This window comes from Paroedura picta, chromosome 15, assembly GCF_049243985.1.
Source record: "Paroedura picta isolate Pp20150507F chromosome 15, Ppicta_v3.0, whole genome shotgun sequence".
NCBI lineage: Eukaryota > Metazoa > Chordata > Lepidosauria > Squamata > Gekkonidae > Paroedura > Paroedura picta.
Window position 1 is genome coordinate 11330239 of NC_135383.1, and position 17831 is coordinate 11348069.

The 17831-nt window shown below is 50.9% G+C and overlaps 1 protein-coding gene across 1 annotated transcript; it reads right to left on the reverse strand.

Annotated features, from left to right (window-relative positions):
• Positions 1–783: 783 nt before the first annotated feature.
• GUSB (glucuronidase beta) lies at positions 784–15128 on the reverse strand. The gene is made up of 12 exons (XM_077311765.1): positions 14749–15128; positions 12976–13164; positions 11455–11630; positions 10448–10590; positions 8817–9004; positions 7949–8101; positions 6945–7123; positions 5917–6063; positions 5505–5589; positions 4696–4872; positions 3812–3947; positions 784–1751 (listed from the first exon to the last, which is right to left on the reverse strand). The coding sequence occupies exons 1-12, from the start codon at positions 14953–14955 to the stop codon at positions 1576–1578; spliced, it is 1956 nt and encodes a 651-aa protein (XP_077167880.1). The 5' UTR covers positions 14956–15128; the 3' UTR covers positions 784–1575.
• Positions 15129–17831: the final 2703 nt, after the last annotated feature.

Genomic DNA, 17831 nt, shown 5'->3' on the forward strand with positions numbered 1-17831 from the left:
CGCCATACTAAGGCAGAGGCCAGTCAGGAGCAGCCCTGGCTCAATGGTAGATTATCTGCTTTGCCTGCAAAAGGTCCCACATTCAGTTCCCAGTTGTGAAGATCAGGTGATGTGAAACACCACTCCCTGGAGAGCCACTGCCAGCCTAAGCAGACAATATTAACCGATTCAGTATCTAGCAGCTTCGTGAGTTTTTTTCCCATGCAATTTCAGTAGGTCTGTTGCATGTTCCGAGGAATCCTGATTAACTCTGTGCTTAGACTTTGTGCATCAGTTCGGCATTCTGGAGAAGAACAAATATGCATTTGGTTGCACAGCTTGGGCGCATAGGTCACAGAAGCATGTGAGAGGCACCGCTTCTGCCAAAACAGTTGCAGTGGATTCATGTGCTTCTAAGCAGCACGCAGTATCCATTTATCTTGGGAGAGATGTTTATTTGCTGCTAAGGAGAACGGAAGGAGTGACACTTCCTCTCAAATCACAGCTAGGTCCAGGTTTTGGATGGATCGGTTAAGAAAAGCACAACAATCACAAGAAACCACCACCTTTTTGAATCAAGAGGTTGTTTAGAAGGTAAATGACAGACATAACAGCTGTTGCGTCCTCAGTGGGTGGTTAGAAGAACTTCCAAGTTTTAAACATCTTGTCTTGCTTAAAATTCTAGATCAGAAGGCAAATGGAATCAGAAGGCACCAGCTGCCCCAGTCTCTGTGAGGGGGGCTAGGTGGGAGACTATCCCCCCCCCGGAGGTGAGACCTTGAAGGATGGAAAACAAGATGGATGAAAAGCAGACTTATTTATTTATTATATTTATATACCGCCTTCCCGTTTGACTCGGGGCGCTTTACATTACAATTCATACGGTACAGTAAACATCCATTGCTTCTCCCTGACAGTGGCCAGGGGGAACCTGGCAAACCTATTAATACCGGACTGGCTGATTCCCATGTCCGTCCCCATCCCCAAATCCAACCTTCATGTTGCTTCTGGGCATAAGCGTTCAGTTCATACATCCTGAAACAAATTGTGAATTAAAAGACCAAGTGATCTAAAGATACATCAGCTAGGACGGTGCAGTCATTAGAGGGTCAAACTAGGAACTGGGAGGCCCTGACTTGAACTTGTGCTCTGTCACGGGAGCGGGTGACCTTGGACCAGTCACACACTTAGCCCTAGCCTACCGCACAGGGTTGTTGTGAGGACAAAAAAGGAGGAGACAAAGACGTACGCTGCTGTAGCTCCCCACTGGGGAGAATGAAATAGGGATTAAACAGAGGAGGTGATCTGTGCCTGTTGCTGGCAGGCTGGCTGTCGGTAGCCAAAAATATGCAAGTTTTACCAAAGCTGAAGGTCCCGGTGTCATAAACGTCCGTCCCTCTGCCTCCTTGGAGTTGAAATGTGGAACGGGAGTCCTGGGGACGTAGCTCCTTCCTGGTTCCGTGGGGCTCGGCGTTCTCCTTTTTGCAGCTTCAACTTAAAGCGAGCGTTCCATCTGCCCCACCTTCCATGCCATTTCCTGCATTGAACTATGCGAGAACCGAGAAGAGTCTGCCGCCCTGTCCGAATTCCAACCTCTTAAGTACACCTGAAGGCCTGGGGTTGAGGGAAACAGACGCTGTTGTGCTTCGAGGGGAGAAGCCCGGATTCGTTTGCGAGTCTCCAGTACCTCTCCTTCAGAAGAAAGGCAGCTGCCTTGGGTTGCCGCTGACGGGTAAAAATCCCTTTCTTGTTCCCCAAAATGCGTGTTGTTCCTGCGAATGGGAAAGGCAGTGGGGGGAAAAAAAAACATCTGATGACTCAAATACTTTGGCAGCGGCTTGTCTGCCAAGAGCTGCAGCATTTCCAGGTAGCAAATCCCAGCGTGGCTGCCCTGTTCGCTGTAGCCAAGTCAAACCGATGTTTATCTAGGGTGCCATGAGATTCATTGCAGGAACAGCCTACGAGAAGCTTGTGCCATAATAAATGTACTGGATTTGAAGATGCTACAGCGGTGGTCCTCAACCACGGGGCTGCAGCCCGGTGCCGGACCGCGAAGGCCCTGGCACTGGGCCACGGCTCCCTCTCCCCGCCTCCCCCGCAGTAAGAAACTTACCAGGCCGCAAGCTTGCTTCCCGGCAAGCTTCTTACTGGGGGGGGGGGGGGGGGAAGCAGGGCCACGCATGCGCCATGTGTGACCAAAAGCGTGCATGCGCGGCCGGGCAATCGCCATCATTGCTGACCCCGGTCCCCAGCCTGAAAAAGGTTGGGGACCACTATGCTACAGGACTCCTGTTTGGTTTGAATGGGATTTTGGGCTAAGGGCAAAATGTGCCCTCCTGCTAAGATTTTTGTAAAAGACGTTTTTATTTGCGTTTGCCAGGATGTACCTAAAAGTATTTTGGGTAGGGGGGAAATGCCTGGTGAAATCTCCATACAGAGGAAGATTCCTGATTCCAGCACTGCCTCTGATTACCAGAAGACCGAACTGTACAAGCCCAGAATAACAACATACATTTCCCTAAATATGAAACTACTGTAAACTGCCTTGGGAGCTCAAGTGTTCAAAATAGGTGACACGTATTTAAGGAATGCAAAATCCTGGGAGTTTCCCATTTCTGCCTCTCAGGTTTATGAAACAGAAATGATTTACTCGGTATTAAAGAGGCAGCAGATGTGAGGCACTTAACCTCTCTTGCTTCTGGCTCTCATAAATGCAGCTGTTAGGGGAATACTGTCTGCCACTGCATGTCACTGAGCAAACACTCAACTATGCTATTGCATGTTGACAACCAAACAGTCAAGCTTCAAATTGGTAATGAACCATCCAGGCTCAAAGTACAGCAAGAATCCTGGGAATGCTTGGAAAGCACAGAAAATATGCAAAGAATATCCCAAAGTTAACTTTCACAGATAAAAAATTCTAAGAGAAGATTTTAGAAGTCCATGGTGCTTTGTTTCCCTCACAGAGTAAAATGGTTACAATTCGGCCAAAGCGAAGCATTTATAATTGCTTTGGCTCTTGGGGAGAAAAGCTGAGTCTATGTTTACTTCTCGTCAGCCTCACCTCCCTTACAGGGTGTCTGTTGTGGGGAGAGGAAAGGGAAGGCAACTGTAAGCCGCTTTGAGACTCTTTCGGATAGAGAAAATCAGCATATAAGAACCAACTCTTCTTCTTCAGTAATCTCAGGGCTCTCTGAGCCTCACCCACCTCACAGGGTGTCTGTTGTGGGGAGAGGAAAGGGAAGGTGAATGTAAGCTGCTTTGAGACTCCTTCGGGTAGAGAAAAGCGGCATATAAGAACCAACTCTTCTTCTTCTACAGTAATATCAGGGCTCTCTCAGCCTCACCTCCCTCACAGGATGTCTGTTGTGGGGAGAGGAAAGGGAAGACGACAGTAAGCCACTTTGAGACTCCTTCGGGTAGAGAAAAGCAGCATATAAGAACCAACTCTTCTTCTTCAGTAATCTCAGGGCTCTCTCAGCCTCACCCACCTCACAGGGTGTCTGTTGTGGGGAGAGGAAAGGGAAGGCAACTGTAAGCCGCTTTGAGACTCTTTCGGGTAGAGAAAAGCGGCATATAAGAACCAACTCTTCTTCAGTAATATCAGGGCTCTTTCAGCCCCACCTCCCTCACAGGGTGTCTGTTGTGGGGAGAGGAAAAAGAAGGTGAATGTAAGCTGCTTTGAGACTCCTTCGGGTAGAGAAAAGCGGCATAGAAGAACCAACTCTTCCTCTTCTTTTCAAAGCTGTGAGGTTTTTAAAGGGTTCACTCACAACAAATAGTGCTGTAAGTGGTTATTAAATGTGGCAATTCTAACCCTGCACAGCCATACCTTGTTCGGTCATAAAATCGGCAAAATTCCAGATGAGCTCCCCGATGACGTATTCCTTCCTCTTTTGGTCAAAGATGGTGTGGTATTCCTTCAGTACAGCTGCTTGGTATTCCTCCGTGAACATAAGCGGAGGGTCCTGAAGGCAGGAGAGGAAAGGCTGAAGCTCATGATAGCAACAAAACCTCTTAGACGAAACAGCCTCTTGCGTAAGCCCCAGTGAATAACATGCACAAAAAACGTGTGTGGAATCAAGGTGAGATGCACCTGCCCCCTTGTTTTAACATAGAGTGTTTGTGTGCTGTTCAAAGGGGATGAATGGTGCCATCATGCAATCAGTGGCCAGCACATTTGGCCCCGACCTGGTGGAATGAGCTCCCGGGAGAACTGAAGGCCCTGACAGAGCTCTCACAGTTCCGCAGGGCCTGTAAAGTGGAGCTCTTCTACCAAGTCTGGGATTGAGGCCAGAGGAAGATCCAAGTGCCCCCCCTCTCAGGCTAGAGCACGGACATCGCTGCTCCCCACCCTGGTTGGTCTGCTCCGGAGTTAGAGGGTGGTTTTTTGGGCTGCCATTCTTGGAAGGCTGTTGGGGATTTTACCAGGATTTTATTAACTTATCAGTGTTTTTATTGTAAGCCGGCACGAGTCCCTGGAGAAGCGGTGGGATATAAATCCAACCACAAATAAATAAAATAAATACTGGAAAATTCTGCCCCAGACTCAAGGAGATAGTTGCCCCCCCTTCAAAATGTTCCCCACATATTTAGCAGCAGAAGCAGAAGGAACCTCCTTCGGTATCCCCCATTCTCCCCCCTCCGTTTACTCGGTGGGTGGAACACTAAACATAATTCAAAACAGTATGTTTCTCTTCCACGCCCACAACTCACACTATGGAGGCCGGGAACAGCGTCGGCTCCGTATTCGCTCTGGATGATGGGCTTCTGGTGAGTTCTGTACCAGTTCTCAAACTGTGAATTGAGCTGCAGCTGAATGACTTCCAGGTGGCCAGGATCGTGGTACCAGGAGAAATAGCTGTTCACACAGATAACATCCACGTAAGGTGCCTGTGGAAGACGTCAGCTTAGGTCGAGCGAGGAGAACAAGCTGGGTTTCGGTTCCCCGCTTTTTAATATCTGAAAGGCTCTCAAAGCGACCTATAATCGCCTACCCTTCCATTCCCCATAACAGACAGCCTGTCAGGTAGGTGGAGTTGGGAGAGCTCTGAGAGAACTTTGTCTGGCCTAAGGTCACCCGCATGTGGAGGAGTGGGGAAATCACACCCAGTTCTCCAGGTTAGAGGCCGCTGTTCTTAACCACCACGTCAAACTGGAGCCTGAGGGAAGGAATAAGGAGGGTGACGAAGACTCCCGTGTGTGCTTAGCCTTTCTGGGAAGGGGCTGCCTAGCCTACACTAGTCCAACCTCTTATTCAGGGCAGGAAAATCCAAAGTGAAAGGTTCCCACAGGGCTATCCAAGCTTCTGCTTGAAGGACCTCCAAGGCAGGTAAGCCTCCTCCATCTTGGCAGCTGTCCTCAGAGCCGGCTCCGATTTATCCACCTCTTTCTTACAGGATGGCACCCAAAACTCAGAAGAGCTCTGGCTGGTGTGTATTGAAGAGGTGCTATTGCTTCTTGTGACTTCTCCTAACACAACCCAACTGCCAAAGTTCTGTCACAAAAGGAGGCAGGGTGCTTACCCCCTGGTCGAGCGCATAATTGGCGTTTGAGATGAACGTCACCGGCCGCGTGGGGTCCAGGGCTTTGGTATGAGCAATCACTGTCCTGTGGGCCAAGAAGAGAACACAGAAACGTACTCGGTCAGGGTTGCGCCATTTCACCAGGTATTCCCATCTCCTCTACCCAGACTCCTTTTCTCTGAAGCAGCCAAGGAGCTTGTCCTGGGGAGAGGGGATTGGTGTCTGTGGTCTCTTGCAGGACAAGAAGAATACCAGTCTATCGGTCGGAATCTGGTAAGATCTGAACTGGGCTGTGACTGTACTAATAAAGATTGAATACCAGCTTGTGTTCTGTTCACATGAGCGGAAACCTTGTTCCCTGGGGTGCAAGCTGACTCCGTCTGACCCTTCTCACAGTGTGGGAGATACTCACTTAAAGTAATACGCTGCTGGGGGCAGCTCAGAGGCCGGTTCGTTGGCCACCGACCACATGACGACCGAGGGCCGGTTTTTGTCCCGGCGGATGAGCTCCTCCATCACGACGAGGTGATGCTGTAGAGATTTGTTCCCAAAGTTGGCACTGAAAGGAAGGAGCGTAGGGTTAAGCATCAGCCCAATGCATGGAGTTGATCGGTCTTCTGTGCAACTCTTGGCTCAATCGGCCAACTGGCTGATTCTGTGAAGGTTCAAGGGGGTGGCAGGTTACAGTGGATGAGCAACAGGGTTGGGAGTATCCTGCATAGTGCAGGGGGTTGGACTAGATGACCCAGGAGGTCCCTTCCAACTCTATGATTCTGTGCTCTGATCGTTTTCTTTATTTAAAATATCAGTTTTGCTGATGATGAATGAAGCCACTTTTTTCAGGATGGCTTGTTTGGAGGTCTCCTCCTTCCCTCTGCCCTGCTTCTCTCTTAAATACCTCCCCACCGTCATGTTAATTCACCAGATCTCTGCCTTTCTCAAGAAGACCCATGGAGCCTGCTTAATTTAAAGCCTTAAAATCAAAAACTCACCATGACAGCAGATCTGCACATAGAATCATAGAGTTGGAAGGGGCCATACAGGCCATCTAGTCCAACCCCCTGCTCAACGCAGGATCAGCCCAAAGCATCGGCCACATAAGAGAACTTACAGGCATTAGACCAGGGGTAGTCAAACTGCGGCCCTCCAGATGTCCATGGACTACAATTCCCAGGAGCCCCCTGCCAGCGAATGCTGGCAGGGGCTCATGGGAATTGTAGTCCATGGACATCTGGAGGGCCGCAGTTTGACTACCCCTGCATTAGACAGAGGAGTAAGAACATCTGCTGTCAGATGTATTAACTGTGACGTTTCCCTCTCTCATGGTTCCATCTAATAACGGCCTGCCAGTTTTGCTCTCAGACTAGAGGAGAAGTGCGGAGGTTCCTCCCCCAACCCCGTCCTCCCCAGGCTCCATTCCCCAAATGTTCCCAACCCTACCTGTCTCTCATGCCCACTCCTGGACACTCATCGATCACCACGATGCCGTAAGCATCGCAGAGCTCCATGATCTCCTCAGCGTAGGGGTAGTGGCTGGTGCGAAAGGCATTGGCTCCCAGCCAGCGCAAGAGATTGAAGTCCTTCACAATCAGTGACCAGTCCAGTCCTTTCCCACGGATCTGTGCAAGAAAGAAGCTGGTGAGCCCCCCTAGGAATTAGCAAGAGCCCCATCCTAATGGGTGTTTGGGCCTGGCTTCATCTGAGAGCCAAGGCAGTGTAGCGGGTAGAGAGCCAGCTTGGTGGTGTGGTTAGGAGGGCGGACTTCTAATCTGGCGAGCTGGGTTTGATTCCCTGCTTCTCCCACACCGGCCGCCAGCTGGGTGACCTCCGGCTCACCACAGCACTGATAAAACTGTTCTGACTGAGCATAATATCAGGGCTCTCTCAGCCTCACCCACCTCACAGGGTGTCTGTTGTAGGGAGAGGAAAGGGAAGGTGAATGTAAGCCGCTTTGAGACTCCTTCAGGTAGAGAAAAGCGGCATATAAGAACCAATTCTTCTTATTTACAGAGTGTCGGATCACAATGTGGCTGACCTGGGTTCTAATCCCCACTTCTGCCATCAAGGTGGTTTGGGTGACCATGCGCCACTCTCTTTTTCAGTGTCTTGCAGGACTAACCAACGTGAGGAGAACCTCGTGTGCTGCTCTCTGGCAGCCTTGGAAGGAGACCAATATACGAGAAAAACAGATTAAAACTTTTTTTCTTTTAAATCAAGAGACAAGGACTTGTTTTCACTGAACAGATAAATTTGTGCCGAGATTCTAATTACACACAAGGCCCTTACTAGGGTTGTTGGCCTTTACACCTGCTCTTCCTCTGTTCCTTCTTGCCTGTTCCCTATGCGGACATGGGCTATGCAGCTTCTTGTTCTTGTACAGCTCCTGGCCCTTGGCTGGTGCTGAGCGACTGGCTTAGTAGGAAAAAGACGTCAGCCCAACTCACGTCAGCATCTTCGTGTTTGTTGACCCCGTGGAAGTAGAAAGGTTTCCCGTTGATGAGGAACTGGGTGCTGGTGACCTGCACGGTTCGGAAGCCGACTGGCTGCGTGTACTTGTCTTCCAAGACCTCCCCGTTCACCGTGGCAGACAGGGTGACCTGCAGCCCAAAGATGCAGCATTTTACATTCACTTTCCAGGCACGTGGTCCCGCCCGCCCAGCGCTGTTCCCCACTATCACTGACCACCAGCCCTCCCCTTCTGCTACGTGCCATCCCACGTAATCAGAGCCACCGTGTACCCCAAAGAGAAGCTGTATGGGAGCACAGAGTGTGCTTGTAATTTAGTTATTTAGTGGATTTATGTGCTGCCTCTTCAGAAACGTACCCCACGGGATCCACAACATATACCACGTGTACACTTATTTGCCGCGTTCACGTAGGATCGTCTGCTTCTCTCAGGTAGAAGCTACCCATAATCACAAAGCCCCATTTCCTGATTTCTGGAAATCTTATTCAGCCATAATTCTGGTTTGGGTACTTTCACTGGCAATTTCATTGGCGTAACTATGAGGACTAGGAACTTGGGGTTGCATTTACTGAGAAACTCAATTAGGAAAGCCAGAGATATTATGTTCTGGTTAAAACACTGGGCCGAGATTCGGATTCATATCCCTGGCCCTGCCAAAAAGCGTATTGTGTGATTTCTCCGTCAACTATCTTGTCCACGTGGCAAGATGTACCAACCTTTCAAATTAAGGCAGGCTTTCTTCACCAGGGTTTCAAGAAAGGAGGGGGTGGTGTGTTGGGCGGAGGGGAATGTTCCTACGACAGGAACGTTCCTCATCCCCCCAGGATCAGGCCCCAGCGTGTTACCTCTAAGTAGTAAAGATACCCGGGTTGCTCGCTCATCAGGTAAGGCCACCAAAGGTTGGGATCCAGCACTTTCAGTCCGCCAGCCGAGCCGGTGGTTGTAGCTACCGCATCACCATCTCTATTTCGTAAGACCAAAGTCAGGGAATAGTGAGAACTGCCCCGGACTGAGACCAAATACTGCAACACCCCTGTAACAAAGGGAGCAAAGGAAGTTAGTAAAGGAATGAAGTTTAGTGGCTGCAAGGAAAAAGGAGTGCAGGTCAGCGGCTGCAAGGAAGTCCTGGGTTTGAATCTCACCCCCGTCACAGGCAAGCCAGCCTGTGGCCAACCTCCACCTGCACTGTGATAGCATTGACCTACTTTACAGGGTTGTTGTTGTCACGATGGACAAAGAACGCACGCAAATTACTTCAAAGAGCTTCTCGAACACGTGCAAATGTTTCTTAATACCTCTGAACAGGCTAAAAGCAACCTGAGCTACAGAATGGAATCCGCGGCCTTCTGCCTTCTCTCAAAAGCATTCCCATACACAAAGTGGTCTTGTGGGGCGTGGAACACTGGTCCTTTTAGCTCAATCTCTGTTTGCACAGGCAAGCAGCTCTCTGGGGCATCAGGCAAATAAATAAATACATCGTTATTCTTATAAACCACCCTGCGATAATATACAGTCAAGTGGCATTAAAACTATTATTACGTTCAAACATTTTAGAACCTCCCCAAGATAGACACAAGCTGGTTGAGCACTAAGGAGGGTTTTGCTCTTTAAGTCGACAGATTGCCCTTGATGCTCCAATGGATGTTTCCTTGTAGGTGTTTCCTCAGGGGAGGGGGAGGTCAGCCAACACGATGTTAAGTGGTATGACTCCCGGCCTCAACCGTAGACCTGGCTGAGCAATCCATCAAACCAGGGCCAGGGGGGAAGAGGCCCTGGCCCTGGTTGAGGCGAATCTCACCTCTTTGTGGCTAGGGACCCTGAGCAGAGAAAGGTTTTCCACCAGACCCTCAGATCCTTGAACTGGAGACGTGTCTTAGGGCCTTCTGCATGTGGAAGGCAGGCAGTCGGCAATTCCCACCCATCCAAAACTGCAGAAACCCCAGTAAACCGCTGGCTCTTGGCTCTTCTCTTTTGACTGGCAGCGGCTCTCCCGGGTCTCCGACATTAAAAAAAAAATCATTATCCAAATACTTGTAAGCTGGGCTCTGTTCACTGGACTTCAACCAGGGACTTCATATTGGCAAAATTACCCAATCAGGAAGCAGGATATAAATCATATAGACCAGGGATAGTCAACCTGTGGTCCTCCAGATGTCCATGGACTACAATTCCCATGAGCCCCTGCCAGTGTTTGCTGGAAAGGGCTCATGGGACTTGTAGTCCATGAACATCTGGAGGACCCCTGATATAGACCACCTGCAACATCCTGGTTGGTCTTTTTACAGGAGAATTTCACAGCAGATTAAAAGTGGGTCACGCAGTGAAGTCTTTCAGAGGCTAATGGACGTTATCTTAATTTCATTCATTTCATTATAGAAAAGGCAGTCAAGCATTTAAGACTGCTGCTGCACAAAAAGGACCAATGTCCTCTCACTCTGAAATTTGTGTTAACCATTTCTGTAAATGCATAACCTACCGACATTTTCTGCCAAGTCGGTGGTGACGGTGATGTCATCGATATAGGCCAAGGGGGTCGTATACAGGAGGACGGGGCGATGAATCCCAGCATAGTTAAAGAAATCGAACCTTGTGTTTTGAACAAAGTAGCCCTTGGGATACCTGTATCGAGGCAGGCAAGAGGAACAGGAGCAGAGGAAGAATCCCTATCTGAGAATCAGGATCAATAGTATTTATTTCTCATTTACTTCATTCTTACCCCCCACCTTCACTACCGAAGGCATCTCAAACCAGCTTCCGATGGCCTTCCCTTCCTCCCAACGTCACAGGTGCCCCGTGAGGGAGCTGAGGCGGAGAGAGCTCTGAGAGAACGCCTCCAACAGGACTGGGACTATCCCGAGGTCACCCAGCTGGCTGCAAGCAGAGGAGCAGGGAATCAAACCCAGCTCCCCAGATTGGAAGCTGCTGCCACTCTTAACCACGACATTAAGCTGGTTCTCCCAACAAGGATTTAAAATTGCAAACTGACGGTTCGTATTGTTAAAGACGTTATGTATGAGAAAAAAGATTAAGGTTCTTTGAGACCACAACCAAGGCCTGGAAATAAAAAACGCAAGGCGACTTTAGACCAGGGGTAGTCAACCTGTGGTCCTCCAGGTGTTCATGGACTACAATTCCCATGAGCCCCTGCCAGCAAACGCTGGCAGGGGCTCATGGGAATTGTAGTCCATGAACATCTGGAGGACCACAGGTTGACTACCCCTGCTTTAGACAGTCCAGGCCAACCTGAATCTGAAAATAAGCAGGGTCAGTCCTGGTTAGATCTTGGATGGGGGACCACAACGGAAGTCCGGAGTTGCTACATAGAGGCAGGCAGTGCCAAGGCCACCTCTGAACATTTCTTGCTTTCGGGGTCCTTTATCCCATCTAGGGAGAGCATTCTTGGATCTCGAGTGCAGGATGGAGGATCTCTCTCTGTCTGTTTCGCCCACCCACATGCATCTCCTTGCAGGACCGTGAACTCACATGGACTCATCCTTGAAATGCTGAATCGTCCCCGGAGGCAGCGTGTGGGGCGTCAGGGTGTTGTTGACCGCCACGGTGATGCGGCACAATTCCATAGGCTGGAGCAAGCTGCCAATCTCCACTTCGAAGGGGAGGTGGCCGCCCTCGTGTTCGGTCACCTGCACCCCGTTGACCCACTGCAAAGGGACAAAGCAGAGGTCTGGAGAGGAATATGAGAGACATATCTACGATCCACTTTCCTGTCAATGTAAGACGCTCAGACTTGAACAGAAAGCTCCAGAAATACGGCCACGATCCTTTGCTCTTTGCACCCTCTTGGTAGCTTGCTGGAGGAGGCATTTGCTGGCCCTGTTTCTTTCTGGTTTTGCTCAAACACGGATTGGGTGTGATGGTAAAAATGCTGGACCTGGGTTCAAATCCAGTGAAATGTCTGGTTGACCTTGGGCCAGCCCCTTTCTTACCCTCACAGGGTTGTTGGGAGGACAAAATTGGGAGTGGTAAAGGGAAGAAGTGTCTTAAGCTGCTCCAGTCTCCTTATGGGAACAGCAGAACAGTGATGTGATAGATATGCAATGCTTTTGAAGGGTGCCAGTTCACATGTGCAGCTTCAAATCAAATTCCTTTTTTTTAAAATGTAGCATAAGAATTAGCAAAGAGCCTCTTGTGGCGCAGAGTGGTAAGGCAGCAGACATGCAGTCTGAAAGCTCTGCCCATGAGGCTGGGAGTTCGATCCCAGCAGCCGACTCAGGGTTGACTCAGCCTTCCATCCTTCCGAGGTCGGTAAAATGAGTACCCAGCTTGCTGCTGGGGAAGGCACTGGCAAACCACCCCGTATTAAGTCTGCCATGAAAACGCTAGAGGGCGTCACCCCAAGGGTCAGACATGACTCGGTGCTTGCACAGGGGATACCTTTACCTTTAAAAATTAGCATTGTTTTTGAAGGGTGCTAGTTCACATGAGCTGCCCATCCAATTAATGCATGTCCGAACAGATCCTGAAGCATTGGCTTCAAAATCACTTTCCTAACTATATCAGATGTGAAATGTGACTGTTCTGGAATCTGGGGGGCCAGGCTCTTTGGGGAGAATCAAGGAATTGGTGGCAAAGATCGGCTTGCCAGGGCATCTGCCACGGCCCACAAGCAGGAAGAGTGTCCTCTACCAGCCAGAGTTGCTTAGCCTGTCCATGTTCATACAAACATAGAACTAGAAGGGATCCCAAGGGTCATCTAGTCCAACCCCCTGCACAATGCAAGAAATCCACAGGCCTCTATACCCAGAAGAAGGCAAAAACCCTCCAGGATCCCTGGCCCAATCTGGCCTGGAAGAAAATCCCTCCCTTGACCCTAACGTGTTCCCCGGGAATGGAAGATTCTCCCAGAGGCCCATTCCGCACACATTAGATAATGCACTTTCAAAACGGATTTTCCCGGTCCGCACAGGAAAACCCAGCTGCAACCCCTCCCTCCAGAAACCAAAGCTGCGCATATTTTGGTGGGTCGAACGGTTTCCCGGGACTCACAACGATGGAGTAGTAATGAGCACTGCCGATCCGAAGCACGACACGGGTCCGAGCCTCCTCCTGGAGCCAGCGGGCCGGCAGGAGCACCTCCTTCTCGTACCAAACCCAGCCGACGAACTTCCGCAGGTTGGGATCCTGAGTGATCTCGTTGAAGCTGGCGGGGACCGGCATATCGATCACAGGCCCCGACTGAAAGGAAAAGTCACACGTCAGGGCGAAGCCGCTCCTCCGCTCTGTCCAACTTTGCACAGATCCCCTTCTCCCAAGCGAGTCTCTCCCACTAGGAGAACTGTATCAATCCTATAGGGTTGCCAACTGTTTTTCTGGCTGTGCTCCTGTGCCTTTAGAAGCAGGCTGGCACAGGATTGTAGAAGGGCGCTTTGTCTTCAAAATGCCACCTATGGAAGGTGTGGGGCAACAGGCCTTTGCCACATCGCCACAAAAAGGAAATTTGAGTTTGCAGTCTCATGACATCACCTATCAATGGTTGGAGCCCACCCAAAGCTTCAGAGAGCTGTAAACTCCACGGCATTCTAATACACAGTGCTGTTTTTGACACATTATAACTCTGCATTACAATAAACCCGTTGGAAATATTATCCCCTCTTGCAGTTCCTCCTACCCCCCTGACTCACAGACATATGAGGGGGTTCCTTTCTGGCTGGAGAAGCAAAATTTCCACAGCTTTCCAGTGGCCAAGTTCCGTTTTTTCGGCTCCACAGAACGGCTTAACTTCCTGTTTTCAGCACAGCTGCAGGAAAGAGCCACTAGCCCTTCCACATGATAGTTATAACTACCAAGGGCAAGAAACTGCTTGTGGGCAGCTTAGGAGCTTCCAGGGGCTCATGTGTGAAGCCTGAGGCTGGGCTGGATGCATCGACGTTGGAATGGGCCAGCAAGTAGGGCAGTGCTGTAAGGATGTTGGGCCAGAGCATTGCCTTGCCCCAAAGTCCCCCACCATCAAGCCCCCAGGTTCAGGCACAGTCTACCTTTGAATACCAGGTGCTGAAGGCGAGCAAGGAAGGGTTATTCCTTTCGTGCCCTTCTTGCGGACTTCCTGGGTGGACTTTTTGGTCCCCCCCAGCAGGGCTCTTGTGAAGTTCTTAAGAAGAACGTGGCTGAGAAAGCTGGACATGCCAGGTTTCCGTTCTGGGAGGGGGTCAGCCCGTTATGCCACCCCTTGTCCTTGTTCAGCCTCACCCTCTGACAATTGGCTACGTCCAAGCGGCGTCCATTAGGGCAGCGTGGCATAGTGGTTAACAGCACTGGCCTCTAATCCAGATAACCAGGTTTATAATAATAATAATTTAATTTGTATAGCCTGTCCTTCCCGGTCGGTTTGATTCCCCGCTCCTCCACATGCAGCCAGCTGGGTGACCTTTGGCCAGTCACAGTCCTTTTAGAGCTGTTGTCACAGTTCTATCAGAGCTCTCTCAGTCCCCCCTACCTCACCGGGAGCCTGTTGTGGGGAAAGGAAGGGAAGGGTGACCCTAAGCCACTTCTATCCTTCAAGTATGGAAAAGCGGGGGATACCAACCAACCCTTCTTCATCTTCTAGACAGGAGAACTAAACGGAGGCCGGATGGGGCAGAGGCAGGAGAGAGCTGAGTTCGAATTCTGCGCTCCTCTCCGCAACACCCGAGGCAGTAAAAGAAAGAAGAGTGCGCCGGGGCACGTGTAGACGGCCGTCCTTTCGAAAGCAGCCACGGATGACCCGACCATCAAGCCACCCCTCTTTCTACTCCCGGCCAGCCCCCATCTCTACCCCCTTACCTGCCGGAGAGGCTGCCGGTACCACTGCTGCACAAACCCCGCATCCCTCTGCTCGGACCAGTCGGCTCGGAAGCTCCAGAGGCCCCCGAGCTCCTTCAGCTCCCTCGAAGGGGACTCCCGGGGGAAGAGCATCCCGCCGTCCAGGGCCAGGGCCACGGCCAGACCCCCGCCCACCACCAGGCACACGGCGCCCGCCAGCAAAGCCATGCTCGCCCAGGCCGTCCCCGCTGCGATCCGGCAGCGCTTTGAGCGCGCCCAGCAACCCAGCCCGGCCCAGCCCTCGCCCCGCTGACTCTCCGCGGCCAATCACGGGCGGCCCAAAGCCCTTTTCCCCTTCCTCCTCCTCCTCTCCGGGTTCAGACGGCAGCTGCAGCCATCTTCCTTCAGGGTATACCGAGCCTTTGCCACGCTTTCGTTGCGCGCGGTCTGGACTTTGCACGGCCCGGCCACAGTCCCAGATTCCTGGAGCGTGCAAGGCGCTGGACAGCTTCTGCGGGGAGGCGAGCCCCCGCCCCCACTTCACTTTCACGCTTTGGAGGAAGAGTTGGCTTTATACGCCGCTTTTCTCGACCTGAAGCGGCTTACGATCGCCTTCCTTTCCTCCCCCCACAGCAGGCATCCTGTAGGGTAGGTGGGGCTGAGAGAGCTCGGAGAGAACGGTTCTCACGGGACTGTGACTTGCCCAAGGGCACCCAGCTGGCTGCAAGAGGCGGAGGAGCAGAGAGTCAAATCCGGCTTGCCAGGTTAATAGCTGGCGGAGGAGGACACAGAATTCTGTTTGATTTAGGACTGCATTTCATGAAGTTTGCTAGCTGTCCTGAATTGTGATTTTACAGTTTGTTTTTTTTAATGGAAGCTGCCTTGAGCTCTGCAAGGAGGAAAGGTGGAGGATATAAATATATTTCAAATAAAACTGGTTTGAATAATAAATGGTTCATTTCTTTGGCCTGTCGTGAATTCTTATTCTGCTCCGTTCTCTACACTCCTAGTCCATTTAGAAGAGGTGTGAGAATCTTATGGTGATAGCCATAGGAATTAAAAGGTAAAGGTATCCCCTGTGCAAGCACCGGGTCATGTCTGACCCTTGGGGAGACGCCCTCCAGCGTTTTCATGGCAGACTCAATGGTTTGCCAGTGCCTTCCCCAGTCATTACCATTTACCCCCCAGCAAGCTGGGTACTCATTTTACCGACTTCGGAAGGATGGAAGGCTGAGTCAATCTTGAGCTGGCTGCTGGGATCGAGCTCCCAGCCACATGGGCAGAGCTTTCAGACTGCATGTCTGCTGCCTTACCAGGCACAAGAGGCTCTAGGCACAGAACCACAAGAGGCTCTAGGCACAGGGATAGACAGCTTTAAAAGGGAGTTAGCTAGATTCATAGAGAAAGGCCTCTCAGTGGCTACTAGCTGTGGGGCCTGAGAGGACCCTCAAAGGCACCAGACCTCTGAATCCCAGAGCCAAGAAGCAGCATCAGGGCCAGTCCTTGGCCTCTCTCCCATTGCTGGCTGTCCAGAGGACCCGGATGGCCATGGTGTGAATGAGGAGTCGGGACTAGATGAACCCCTGGTCTGATCCAGCAGGGCTCTTCCGATGTTTTGATGGGATTCCTTTGGCGATATGAAACTCACTGTCAAATCACTCTGTATCGGTTCTAGAGGCAGCATTCCCCATGGCTTTTTTTCCACACTGCCATAGTCATGTTTAGAGAGCTACATGGATAGGATCAATTGTGTGGCCAGAGTTGCAACCTGTTGTATGCGTGCATTTTCTCTCTCGCTCGCTCTCAGGTCGTTCCAAGGACTTGCTATGGTTGTGCCGATGGTTGAGCCGTCTTATCTGCACAACAGCTCTGTGAGGTAGGCTGTGTTGCAAGACAGTGAGCAGCTCAAGGCTCTGAGCCCCAAAGGGAAGTTCATGGTGGGTGTGGAATGAACCTGGATCTGTGCCGTTCTAAGCTGGGAGTACAACACCCTGACCAGTCTATCTCTAGTTCTACCACCCAGCCCCCTTAAAATCTAGGGATGCCAAGGTGGGGCCTGGGGATCTCCCAAAACTACAAGCTATCTCCAGATGACAGGCATTAGATTCCCCCTGGAGGAAGGTGGTGCTTTGCAAGGAGGACTCTATAGCATTAGGCCAGGCTTTCTCAACCAGGGTTTCGTGAAACCCTGGGGTTTCTTGATGGCCCTGGAAGGGTTTCTTGAAGCCTGAAGAATGTTCCAAGGGTTTCTCAGTGGTAGAAAAGTTGAGAAAGACTGTGTTAGACTGACATCCCTTGAACCTCAGCCCCCCCTCCCTCCTCCAGATCTCCAGGAATACCCAACCCTGAACTGGCATCCCTTTCCAAATTCGCTTTTCCCTTGCTACCTACCACCATCCTGCCTTGCTTTGATGGCTCAAACCTTCTGTAAAGCATACTATATTACAGATTCAGTAGGCCTTATGAACCACATTCATGCAAGCAGTCAAACCCTTCCTTTGTTTAAATCCCTGCCCTGGTCTCCATGAGGTGGGCCACCCAAATAAACAGCAGTTGGGGTTGTTGATGAGGCTTAAGACCCTGTAAAGGCCACCCTTGTGTAGTCCTCTCCTGCTCTGCCTCTGAGCCCCCCACTGCCCCCCACCAGGATGTAGACATACCACATTGTCCCTGTGACCATTACGGTAAATTAAAGTTAAAGGTAAAGGCATCCCCTGTTCAAGCACCGAGTCATGTCTGTCCCTTGGGGTGACACCCTCTAGCGTTTTCTTGGCAGACTCAATACAGGGTGGTTTGCTATTCCCTTCCCCAGTCATTACCGTTTACCCCCCAGGAAGCTGGGTCCTCATTTTACCGACCTCGGAAGGATGGAATGCTGAGTCAACCTTGAGCCGGCTGCTGGGATCGAACTCCCAGCCTCATGGGCAGAGCTTCAGACTGCATGTCTGCCGCCTTACCACTCTGCACCACAGGAGGCTCTTACGGTAAATTACTGATGGGTAATTGGTGATGGTCCCAGCCTGGATGGCCCAGACTAGCCTGATCTTGTTGGATCATGGAAGCTAAGCAAGGTTGGCTGGTTAATACTGGGATGGGAGACAGCA

What these genes read in the sequence shown, in the direction of transcription:
- GUSB (XM_077311765.1), bottom strand. Translation starts at nt 14,955, where the DNA reads ATGGCTTTGCTGGCGGGCGCCGTGTGCCTGGTGGTGGGCGGGGGTCTG. An exon ending in ACCGGCAGCCTCTCCGGCAG is followed by an intron (nt 13,165 to 14,748) that starts GTAAGGGGGTAG and finishes TTTTCCTTTCAG; the next exon opens with TCGGGGCCTGTGATCGATAT. An exon ending in CGACTTGGCAGAAAATGTCG is followed by an intron (nt 9,005 to 10,447) that starts GTAGGTTATGCA and finishes CCTTTGTTACAG; the next exon opens with GGGTGTTGCAGTATTTGGTC.